This window comes from Phyllopteryx taeniolatus, chromosome 3 (genome assembly GCF_024500385.1).
Source record: "Phyllopteryx taeniolatus isolate TA_2022b chromosome 3, UOR_Ptae_1.2, whole genome shotgun sequence".
NCBI classification, from domain to species: domain Eukaryota; kingdom Metazoa; phylum Chordata; class Actinopteri; order Syngnathiformes; family Syngnathidae; genus Phyllopteryx; species Phyllopteryx taeniolatus.
Genome location: NC_084504.1, coordinates 14,972,553 through 14,985,723, shown reverse-complemented (window position 1 = coordinate 14,985,723; position 13,171 = coordinate 14,972,553). Strand labels below are relative to the sequence as shown.

Genomic DNA, 13,171 nt, shown 5'->3' with positions numbered 1-13,171 from the left:
GACGTTATGATACTAGAACGCATGCTGAGCTAGCTGATCTGAGGTCCTGAGAGTTTCACCGAGGTCTAAAAAAAATAACACCATTTCAGATGATGGGTCCAACAAGAGAGCTCGTCCAGGCACCCTCGTCTGGTCACCTGGGGACTCAAACTGTGAAACCGTGGAAAATCGTATTTAAAATCCCATTTCAAATAAATAAATCAATAAAATGACAGTTACAGCGTATATCATATCAGCTTGTATTTGTCTTGTGCTCAGATTAAGATGCTACAACATGCTATAACCAATCACAGTGAATCATCGGTTCACCCGTTCTCTTGGAATATGAGTTACAAAAACAAAACAAAAAATGTCAAGAAAAAAATCTAATGCGTGTAGAGTTCTTTCCTTTGATGCTCACCAAACTGAGGCCTTGTGTGGTTCACTAGGGTCTGACGTCCCATATGACAGCAGCCCCAAAAAATGTATCTCTCCAGGGAAAGGAGGATGTCTGGTCGCACCCTGTCATGTTTCTTCATTCACTGCAATAGCTATCAGTTTAATTAAATCTGCAATACAGAGAGATGACGGGAAAAAAAAATTCTAAAATAGTTTTACCCCTCCCACATGCCATAAACACATTTAAAATTAATTCAAACACACTTAATCTTATGAAATACACTGTTTAAAATATTCCCTAGCACCTGTTCTCACGCTCTCACTCGCTCAGTTGGCCAAATAAGATGCAAAGCGTGCTTGCTTCAAGCTGTTTATTTGTCATTCCAAGTTGAAATGTACTGTAAAACAAAGAAGAACATTGTATATTAGACACCACAATGTCCACCTAAACCATATAATTTCATCTAATAGGTAGCGAACAGGTAATATTTACTTTTATTTTAGTTAAATTTCCTTAACTGTGTTTGTGTGCATGTGTATGTATGTACAGTAACACATGCATTTGTATGTATATATATTTATTACCTCATTGTTGTTACTGTTGTAGTGTAGATGGGTTGATTGTAAAACTGAATTGTCCCTTTGGGATTAATATATAGTATTCTGAATCTGGATCTGAATCGAATGAAGGTCTGCTAGCTTTATGCTAACATATAATACAAAACGCCATAAAGGTGCTAACAGAAATTAGCACAAGCATCACGGTAATTACAAACCTTTGAACAATTGCTACATTAACACATATAGAACAGTAATACAAACCAAGTATACCACAATATTCACAGACATATTGTATATTTTCTCTGCTCTGAGTAAACAAAGACTATTGCTACATCTTAGGAGGGGACCTTCTCTGCCTGGTCTTCTTGCCAGAAAACCTCTCTACTTCCCGGCATGATGTGGCTCAACATGGTATTCCAATGAAGCCACGCAACTCCAAATTCAGACTTGCTTGTGTACACTGTAAGCATCCCTAAAAAAGGGATTGCTTAAAAATTTGCAGAATACAGTGGTGAAAACGATGAATCGTAATATAGCAGGCGGTTCACTGTTGTGGGAATGCTACAATGTGTTCTGCGATAAAAAGTGGTCACGGCAGCTATGTGTGTAAACATACGTGTTTTCGATACTGGGTAACGGCTACAGGCCTGTGTTTTTTAAGCATGCCTATATATGGCAAGCGTGCCTTTGTGTCGACAGTGTGTGTTTTTGCAGCTGCTGCTGATAAGGCGCTAAAAGCTATGATCTCACGACTTGCACGGCTCTTGCACCCCGATATGCATCTTGCGCCGTCACTTAGCAGGAAAACAAGGTCCTCACCCTTGTGTGAAAACGCGTGACAGAAAGACATGCAGACTCCCCAGCATGTGGCATTTTGACCCTATTTGGTTGTGTTGGACTTGCTTTGCCATCAGGCTGTATGGATGCTCAGAATTCCTCGGCATCGACCCACTGGAAGTGTCCGAATTGTGTCAATCCCCCAAAATGTCCCATATGAAAATTTGCTCTACTGTGTTTCCACACTACTGTATATCGCGGTTCATCTTCGCGCCTTTGAATTTTTTAAGCTGTTTGTTTAAGCTATCATTTTTTAATGGGTTTTTACAGTACACTGTAATGTACTCCCATGTAGGAAAGGCGAGCCAAAGTCCCCAATGCACTTTTAAGCCATTTATTGAATGTACAGTAAAACACAATACGCAGAAGCTGCTGTCAGCCTGAGCACTCGCCCAGACACTTGCACACAGACTCACTGACTCCCTTTTTCAACACGGTTTCTCAATATTGCACAATTTCACCTGTCGTGGGCCGTCTGGAACGATCCCCCCATGATAAATGGGGGTTCGCTGTAGTTCCATAAGTTCAAAATCATACAAAAACAACTAGGGCATTTTTCTTTGGTTGCTACGTCATTACACCATTAATAAGTTAGTGAAAACTACATAAGTAGTGTATTGTATGCCACTTGGCTTTAGCTTTGGACTCGCGTCAACCCAGGGGCGGAGCCCAAAGAATATTTAAGTGGTGTAGCCGGCGTGAGACCAGTGGTATTTTTGGGGTGGCACATAACACTTAAAATAGGCAACTATGAAAGAACGATACACTATGATGCTACATTGCTTAACATTCAGACAGTAGTGTAATTATAAAATACGGATTCAATGTATCGGTTACATGCAATTATGGGAACAATCTTACTAAGTAGAGAACAAAATTCCCAACCATCCGTAATGCTACTAGTCTGACAGTACATATTTACTAAAGCTCAGCAACACAATAATTTTTTTTTCTGATGAAATATCAGGGGCACAGACAAACTGCAAAATAACCTTCTAATCATTAATGGCTTATACAGTAAATTACACATATTGACAATACAACATATTGAACCCCTGAAACCTTACTTTTTGCAGTATATTAAAACAGCTATATTCTGCAATTATGGTGGTTGGTAGAAAAGAAATTTACAAACTCATCTAAATCCAGAGACTTGTCTTGATTGACAGATAAAAATCTGAGATTGCTCAATCCGTCATCATCCATGACAATATATATGAATATATATGTACTGGTTATAAAGAATCTTTACAACCTCTGTTCAAATGTCAGTGTTTGTGTTACTTGCGAGCATAAATTGCTGTCACATCCCATGCGAGGTATCTGTTACAGTGTACAATAAACACTTTACAGAAACACTGTAATAAATAAACTTTGGCATCTGCACACAATAACAAAGGTGTGAGAATGCAGGTAATCCATAAGTGCAAAAATGTACTGCAAGAACAGTTAATAGCTGCATTGAGAAAAGCACAAATAAAAACATTGATTTAAAAAACATTTGCGACAAAAACACACACAATGTGGGTGGCCATCGGGTCGACCCAGTTACAGTCTCGGGTGGCCGTGGCCACTCCAGGCTACCCCCTGTGTCAACCCCCACCTGTTCGCAGTTCGCTACTCATGAATTAACCTGTTTTTTCCTGTGGAACCTATATTTAGCTATTTGCCGAAAGTCCTCTCTTTTCATGCTCCTTCTATGAACCTCTACAAATCCACAAAATGGCGCAGAAGCCCTGGTTAACAGGAAAGTAGCAATTGGTGTCAAGGAAGTATGTTGAAATGATACATCTCGACTGACAAAATAAAATCTTTAAATGTCGGACAGGAGCTAATTTTGACATTGGTTGTTTGTGGAAGGTAAAGAGTCTTTGCCAAATGTACACGCGCACTTCCAAAATTAAATCAGTTGTAAGCCTTTTTTTAAGGACTGTAATGTTGTAAGATGAGTTTGAAATGATATTAAAGTGTCTTAACATCATAGTTTGTGGTATGATTACGGATTTAAAAAAGTGACATAGGCAAATACCCATCCATGCATCCATCCATTTTCAACACCGTTTATCCTGGTTAGGGTCACGGGGCGCTGGAGTCTATCCCAGCTGACTTCAGGCGAAAGGACTACACCCTGGTCGCACCCCATATAGACACGGACGACCATTCACACTCGCATTCACACCGTCACTGAGTGGGAACTGAACCCACGCTGGCCGCACCAAAGTCAGGCGAGTGTACCACGGCACCATCAGTGACCCATCGACCCCCCCCAAAAAATATATACATATATACATACATACGCACACGCACGCACAGACACACACACACACACACACACACGCACACACACACAGTATATAGTCTTTCAGTAGAAATGGATCAAAGGATGTTAGTCGGGGTTGCTGACAGATATAATACCCAGGGGCACTCTGCAACACAATCAACAGTGCATCATCAGTCAGTCAGTTGTAGACCATCAGTCATTTGGCAGTACATCAATTGAAAGTCTGCCTGTAGCTTAAGCATCAGGGCACAGTTAATTGTTCAAAAGTGTGTGGTAGGAAGTCCATCGGTCTGGACATTAGTACATTGGTAAGCACTATCTCTATATTGAAGTACTGTTCGTCCATAGTAACTGTATCAGTAGGGTATAAGTCATTTGGCAATATGTCAGCATGCCTTTTTTCATTATCTGATATGTCTACTGTACTGTATAAACAATGTGTCAGTAGGTAGTATATCAATAGGCCTGTTTTCAGTTTGTCAGTTTGTTTTCTGTCAATTAGTAGGCTATAGCTCTAAACGGTAGGTAGCATGTAACGAGACAGTGTAGTCGATGGTAGACTGCAATTTGTCAGTAGGTAATTCTAAGTCAGTACACAGTATGTCAATAGGCTTTGCGTTAAAAGACTTAATGTCATTCAGAATGGATTTATGTCTCTAGTTGGGCATTTCATAAATCTATTTGGTAGACAGTGTGCAGTAGAACATAAGTCAATAGGATTTACATGAATAGGCACATGTCACAGGGTACCTTGTTCATTGGTAATACTGTATGTCAGTAGAACTCCTGATGACTGTCTCTGTTGGTAGTAGATAAGTAGTTTGAGGGTAGGCCGTACTAAGTTGGTCGAAGAAATGTCAAGAGGTTTTACCTCAGCAGGGACATTGGCGAGAGGTTAGTAGACAATACTGTATGTCAGTAGAAACCATGTAATATGTTGGTCTGCTACCATTCACCTCTGTTGCTCATAGATCAGTAGGTTGTACGTTGATTAACATTATCTCAGGAGGAAGTTTGTCTTCTGTAGTATGTCGGTAGGAACATTTGGGTACTACATTAGTAGTCTTTCGGCAACAGCTCAGTATGCCATGTTCTCCCTGTGCCTGGGTGGGTTTTCTCCGGGCACTCCGGTTTCCTCCCACATCCCAAAAACATGCGTGGTTGGTTGATTGAAGACTCTAAATTGCCCGTAGGTTTGAATGTGAGTGCGAATGGTTGTTTGTTTCTATGTGCCCTGCGATTGGCTGGTGACCGGTTCAGGGTGTACCCCGCCTCCCGCCCGAAGAGAGCTGGGATAGGCTCCAGCACGCCCGCGACCCTAGTGAGGATAAGCGGTAATGAAAATGGATGGATGGATGGAAGTACGGGATGGCTCAGTAGACACCATTTCTGTTGGTAGTTGGAACATCCGTAAGCATGACTATGACAAATCATCGGTATGTCAATAGTTACAACATTTGTAGGCATTCTGCATAGCAGTTGTTTGGAAACAGGGAGACAGTATGTCAGTGCACAGCATGTGAGTCAGTAGTATGTCAGTATGTGAGAATAGACTAATAGATTCAAATCTCTGCTGGTAGTAGGTCAGTAGGTAAACACTATCTCAGTCAGAAGTCAAGAGGGAACTACTGTCCATAGTTGTTACATCAGTGTGCAAAATCAGTGAATCAGTAGCCAAGGCCCATGCAAATGAAGTAGACAATACATCAGTAGAAAGTATGTCAATGTGCTTTACATCAGCCATATATTCAGTAAGTATGTTTGTCAGTACATCCATTGATAGTACACAAGTAGGCAGATGGTGGTATGGTGGTATGTCTGAAGACAGTTGAGTCAGTAGCCTGTAAGGTACTGTGCAGTACATCTGTCAGCAGTATCCCCGTTATTACACCCATTGTCAGTTGTCAGACACACTCAAATATGATTGTCCATGGCTGATGACTTCATCTTCTATAGATGTTCCCAATATTTATTGGTCGTGTTCCGCAAGGTGTTTTTGAAGCGCAGCCACGAGCAAAGGGATAAATGGAGGTTTTGGGCCCCCGGTGCAATATTTACAAGGTACAATAAATTGAACCGGGGATATTGTTCGGGTGCAGCCATTCATTATTGATGACAGCGTTTATGAGCTGGGCTGCGAGGGTCCGTAATTCACGCTGTTGGTGTCATCAGGAGAGAGGAGCCGCCGGATAAACAAGTGGAGGATTGACGGCTTGGGAGAGAAGGTGTAAAAATGAAATGGGAAGGTTGAATGGGGGAAACGGAATGACATGAGCTCAAAGACAAAGGGAATTCTGTATCAATTCCTCTGCCTATTCCCTATTCTGCCCAGCCCGTTCTTGGGCTATCATGTTTCCTTTACCGATCAATAATTGATGGCTGCCACACTGGAGCAATGAGCCTCCGAGCGCCGAATGACAGATGATGACAGTGAGTGTTCGTTGGTTTCTTGCAGAGTGAAAAGCGGGAGGGACGCAAGGAGTGGTGGAAAATAGGGGATGTGGAGGAATAAACGATGCGCATTGTCATAATTTTATGATTTTCTTTCATGTGTAACTAACAATAGAGGGGACATATTATGGAAAAGTTACTTTTGAATTGCTTGCTGGGTATATTGGGTGCCTGCCCACCCATCAAGTGTGAAATTACACAACCAAGTGCATTCTTTGCGAGCCGCCTGTGGCCGAAACTGTGCCTGGAAGCAAACCGTTTTGATTTTGGCGGATTAATTTAAATAATAGTTTGCCCACACTGTGTTTCTCCAACCATGACTTGGCAGCAACCTGGCCATTTTATTTTCTTGTCCAGACTACACTATTGCTATCATGTTGCAGTCAAAAGCTATGCAGAGCTGCAGTGTGCACAGATTAGTGTAAACGGTGTTCCCCCGCTATTCTGAAGGTTTAGGGGACAAAAAAAGGTTTATAATTGCCTATAAATGCCACAGGGTAGCAGCAAAGGGCTACTTTTGCAATAATGAAGCTCCTCAACTCACTTCAACATAGTTCCTTGGCACTAAGATGCCACAAAAAGAGTGTAGAAACAGTTAAAAGCTAAGTTTTTCAGCAAATAGTTGACGCTAGATCTCCCCAAAAATCAATAAATATTTGAATCAGTGAATTGCGAATCGCAACCATGCGGGAGAACACCGTATAACTAGCATTGATTCAAACCCACTGAGTCATCTCTGTGATCACTATCATTGTGAACTGTGGGCTTGATATTTGTGAAAGTTGTTTTTGAGATTTGTAGATAGTTTTAATTTTATTGAATTCATTGTTAAATGTTTATTAGAAGCCCTTAAAGACATTTTTGTGATAGAGGGCTACAGAAATTCACTTGACTTTACTTAACTTAGTCATCCATCCATTTTCTTGAGCGTTTGTCCACATTAGAGTTGCGGTTGAGGTGGAATCAACAATTTAGCTAAAGACAGACTTGGACCCTAGACCAGTCTCCATTCAATGGCAGCCAACCATTTACACTCAAAACAATTTGAACAACAAACCTCAGAACTGTGAGGCAGATCATCTTAGTCATTTTAAGATAATGCCATGAAGATCTTTCATGAAAATTCATTTCGGTCGCCATTTTCACCAGAGCAAAGAAATGCTCCAACGCGACACAGCACCAAAATAGACCCACGAGTGGGAGAAACTTTTTTTCTGGCACATAATGAAATTATGCGGCAGAAATGTCTCACAATTTCCCCTCCTCTCAGAGAACTAATTAGAGGGACAGCAGGCAGAGAGACTGTCAACACAGTGACATCAAAGTGGGGCCAGCCTACTCACTCCTCGTTATTTTTGCTTGTTGTTTTACCTAAGCTGCTTTTATAGCTCTAAGCCCATAGCTACTGCCACCATTGCCCAAGATAACACACACCGAATTAAAGATCATCAGTGTGTGTGTGTGTGTGTGTGTGTGCGTGTGCATGTGTGTCTATGTGTGTGGGTGTGGTTGTGTGTTATGAAATACTAACTGAAACTGTCTGTTTTATAAGTCCACACAAGCTCAGGTAACTGAACTGATGACGGGGGGAGGATACTGCACAGAATTGTGTATTAGAGTGTGTGCGGCGCATCTGTTGTTGTGAATGGGTCCACCTACACTTGTAATCCTCTCCGTGTGGGTGACCTTGACAAGCTATTGATCGAGGTTGCGGGTGAAGGAAAAGGACGCAGGAGTGACAGCGAGATCTTTGAGGAGATCTTTGACCTTATCAAGAACTTTATTGGTTTTTACAAAGTAATAGTAAGGTTAAAACACATAAGAGGAGAAGAAAAGGAGTAGGATATGGAAAAAAACAGCAGGTAAAAGAAAATACTGTATAAGAGAGGCGAGAAGATCGGTAGAGATGAAGCAGGAAGTGGGATGGAGGAGAATAAGAGGAAGGGAACAGGTTGAAAGCAGCATGAATTGAAAAAGAAGGAAAATGGTGGCAAAGGAGAACAGCAATGGAGAAGAAACAGGATGTAGGTGATGGCTCAAGATGGAGGAGACAGAAAAATTGTGATGAATCGGGAAGATGAAGTGAAGCAGGATGAAGGAAAAGATGTAGGATGGATGAGAAAGCGTAAGATGGAGGAGAGGAAGTAGAAAGTGGTGAAGAAGTGGAAAGGAGATAGAATAGAGGAAAAAGAAGCAGTTGGGAAGAGAAGGAGAATAAGGAATATGAATTGTAGAACAAACATGGATGAGAAGGAGTGGGAAGTGAAAAAGAAGCTGAGTGGAGTCAAGGGACCAAAATAGGGAAGATGAATAAAGGAAGAAACAGGATGGAGAATGGCGATGAAAGAGTTGGTAGTTGAGAAGGATCAGACTTGAGGAGGAAGAAGAAGAAGAAGCACCTTTTATTGTCATGAACATGCATGCATGCACACGAAATTTGTTCTCTGCATTTAACCCATCACAGTGAACACATACACATGTTAGTGGAACACACTGGAGCAGGGGGCAGCTGAAGCGCCCGGGGAGCATTTTGGGGTATCAGTGTCTTGCTCAAGGACACCACAGCCGTAAGTCCAGGGGATGTTGGCGGATGGTCCAGTCGGGGTCTTGAACCTATGTCCCCCACGGTGGCAGGCGATGATCTTAACCATTGGGCCACGGCTGCCCAAGGAGAAGAATGGAGAAGAGAGAGCTGGAAGAGCAGTAGAAGCAGGGTGGAATGGAGAAAGATGGAGAAGAGTAAGTTGGAAGTGGTGAAGAGGTAGGATGGAGTAAATGGAGCAAAATGGAAGAGAAGGAGTAAGTACATGAGAAGAGTAAGGCAGCGGAAAGTAGAAGAATGGAGAGAAATGGAAGGGGATTGTTGTGAACCACAAAAAGAGAAATCATTTTAGGACTTACCATTCCAATCATTTGCTTCTTCCCTCACAGTGCGAGACGACGACGACTTCCTGAGCCTGAGCGAGCTGCCCGAGACGTTCCCGTCTGACCCGCCCGAGCCGTTACCACACTTCCTGTTCGAACCTGACGAGGGCTACATCGTCAAGAACAAGCCCGTCAACCTCTACTGCAAGGCCACCCCCGCCACGCAGATCTACTTCAAGTGCAACAGCGAATGGGTCCACCAGAAGGACCACACAGTGGAAGAACGTGTGGACGAGAACTCAGGTGAGGAATCACCAATAACGTTGCATAAACGACCAGAAGCGCTGACCTACATATCGTTGCTGACCGGTGGAATCCTCGCATCTCCAAGATCACTCCTTTCTTCCTCTTAGAGCCATGAGTGATGCATTAAAATGATGAGCTGATTAAGCAGTCTAATAGTCCGAAATCCTGTGATTGGCTGGCGACCAGTTCAAGGTGTACCCCGCCTCTCGCCCGAATATAGCTGGGATAGGCTCCAGCCCGCTTGCGACCCAAGTGAGGATAAGCAGTACGGCAAATGGATGGATGGATAGTCAAAAATCAATCTTACCTTTGTGGCTGGCCAGTTCCTTTTGCACCGAAGCGTTACAGCGATCCATTTGAACAATACAGGCTCACTCAAATCTATCGAACCTATTTTCACTCTTTCAACGCTAAGGTGAATTCATGCTCGGCGGCTGCTGCAGAGTTAGGGAAGAGGCAGATTTTTACAACACTTATCAGACAGTTCAGCGTTCAACAGAGTTAATAGATTTGTTGGCAAGCTGTTTTCTACACTTTAAATTGGTTAATAATTTGTAAAAATAGTATCAATCTGTGAAAAAATATCAAATTGACCATATTAGGACATAAGATGTTTCCGCCTGACAGTGACAATATACAACCCAAAAAATATTTGTTCCATTAAATTGTACTAAATTATTCCCAACAGGCTATTCACTTCATTTTATAGTGTTTCTCTTGGTAGCACTGCTTCCAGTAATGTACTGTATGGGTGTTAATAGCTTTTTTTTGTCGCCAATGGGGCTGTTCCTCTAGCAAATTCAATTTCAAATTTGTCAGCAATTTTCCATCCTCTGATTAGTTGGTAAGAGCGAAACTTGATACGGCCAACTTCGACGAGCAAAACACAAAATAAATACATCACGCCACGATAGAAAAAAAACTTTTTTTAGTTCATTTTTTTCCTTTTGCTTCTTGCGTCACAGTGTAAGGATCCCCACCGCTTTCTCAGAATCACACATGGTCCAGTCCTATTGTCTTCATCATTCTCCTGAACCAGGAGTTAGAAAACACATTTGTAGCACTCTGTATTTTTATTATTTTTTTTTGTTTACTTTCTATTTTTGTTGAATTTATTTTCTCTTTGCTGGTCTGGCTAGTCTTGTCGTCTTTCTTCTTGAACTCGGAGGTAGATTGCTAAAATATGGATGGATAAGCAGACATGAATATGGCATTCTGTGGGTTTTTTTCAATTTTGTAGGAAAGTATAGTTAATCTTTTTACCGTTTAAGTCACAATGAAAACATCTGCCCTGCCCCAAAATCAAACATGATACAGTCCTGTCTTGTAACAGGTTTCTCCTTGAACCAGGAAATAGCCAATGCTAACATATGAATGACAAACAAACGTAAATATGGCGCATTGCTGTTTTTTCCCACTTTTGTAGAAGATTCTAGTTCCTCTGTTCACCATTTAAGTCGTAATGGAAACATCCGTACCTACCCGGGAATCAGAAATGGTACATTCTTGTCCTCTTCGCCACCCTCCTTTAACCAGGAAGTATCCTGCTAGCTAACATTAATTTGGCTCAGTAATATACACAGGTTGCCTGACTTTTAACTTGTTGAAAGGTCCCATGTTTTAGTTATTTAGACCTACATAGACTGACTCTCTAACATGGACATGGACTTATCATTTCAAAAAAACACCTTGGTTTTGTCATATGAGTGTCCGGAAAAGGCCCCTCTGACAGCTACTTCTGTTTGATCCAGTTTTGTATCTGCTTTGGCCATATAAGACCCCCCTTTCCTCTGATTGGATTCCTCCGTGTAGAAGACCCACTTGTGAGAGCACACGTGTTTGTTATGTTGATAGCGCTGGCTCGGGAGCGGAGAAATAGGCGGAGATCTTCGCTAGTGACGTAGATGAACTCTAGAAATTCTCGGCAGAAAAACTTCTGGTATTCAGGAATACGACTGGATGACTTTAATTCATATTTCACATGTTTACTGAGGCACCATAGAGACAATATTACATCCCGAATACTAGAAAAAGTTGGTTTTCCAAAATACAGGACCTTTAATTTCGACATTTTGCTCTTTGGAAACAATACAATTGTTTCCCCCTCCCTAGATTCTAAATGGTATGATCCTGTTATCTTGTATGAGTCTCCATGAACTAATAAGTAGCCTGCTAACTAACCTATGGCATTCTCTGACTTTTTTCACTGGGGGTTTATTTTCTCATTTTGTCATTTTGAGCCGCAATGGGGCTGTTGTTCCCATCCTATCCCATCATCAAAGACGGTACAGTCCTGTCATCTTACATCATCTTCCGCGCTGGACAAAGCTCCGCAATTGCTGCTGTGTGGTGCATGGTGGAACCTGCTGGTGCTTTGTGGATCATTTAACGTCCCAGTTGTGTTTGCGGGTAACCAAGCCAAGACAGGAAGTGAGCCCAGCTTGATGTTTCCACTGATTCAGCTATCAGTCGCACTCAATGTGGCAAAGACACAAGCACAAACGCGCACACGCACACACACATGCGCGCACACGCACACACACGCGCACACAGCAGAAAGAATGTTCTACTTGATATTTTGAGGATTTTTGTGTCACATCATGATTTAAAAGGCGTGCGCGCGCACACACACACACACACACACAGCAGAAAGAATGCTCTACTTGGTATTTTGAGGATTTTTGTGTCACATCATGATTTAAAAGAAGACAAAACTATGTGCTTTTGTAGACATCGCTCAACTGTATATCATCATTGCACAAGTCTGTGTCCAACGGGATTCATGCCTCCCTTTCCCTCCCTTCATGTTCCATTGTTTTTCTTTTTCATCGTTCATATCTTACAGTTTTCACAAATGTACAGTAATTTTTTGTGTCCTTGTGATAAAGGCTGCCCTTTGTCATCGATTCTGTTCATAACTTTTAGGGACAAAATTTCTGGCACAGCCGAGGCGCATAGGGGGTCCGGTTTGGTGGCTTCAGTATTGCATCTCTGCTTTTTGCAGATGATGTGGTTCTGTTGGCTTCATCAAGGCGTGATCTCCAACTCTCACTGAAGCGGTTCGCAGCTGAGTGTGAAGCGGTTGGGATGAAAATCAGCACCTCCAAATCTGAGACCTTGGTCCTCAGTCGGAAAAGGGTGGCGTGCCCTCTCCAGGTTGGGGATGATATCCTGCCCCGAGTGGAGGAGTTCAAGTATCTTGTTCACGGGTGAGGGAACAATGGAACGGGAGATTGACAGGCGGATCGGTGCAGCGTCTGCAGTGATGCGGACTTTGTATCGGTCCATTGTGGTAAAGAAGGAGCTACACCGAAAGGCGAAGCTCTCAATTTACAGGTCGATCTACGTTCCTACTCTCACCTATGGTCACGACACGCTGGAGAGACTATGTCTCCCGGCTGGCCTGGGAATGCCTCGGGGTCCCCCCGGAGGAGCTGGATGCAGTGGCTGGGGAGGGGAAAGTCTGGGCTTCCCTGCTAAAGCTACTGCCCA

General features: G+C 42.5%; 1 protein-coding gene across 4 annotated transcripts in view; it reads left to right on the top strand.

Annotated features, from left to right (window-relative positions):
• LOC133474948 (netrin receptor UNC5C-like) overlaps positions 1 to 13,171 on the top strand; it is a 298,998-nt gene that overhangs the window by 137,167 nt on the left and 148,660 nt on the right. For 3 of the 4 annotated variants that reach the window (XM_061767142.1, XM_061767143.1, XM_061767141.1), the window contains exon 2: positions 9,440 to 9,676. The exons of the other annotated variant lie outside the window; for it this stretch is intronic. In XM_061767142.1, the coding sequence (XP_061623126.1) occupies positions 9,440 to 9,676 (237 nt within the window). The remainder of the gene's footprint in view (positions 1 to 9,439; positions 9,677 to 13,171) is intronic. 4 annotated transcript variants of the gene reach the window in all.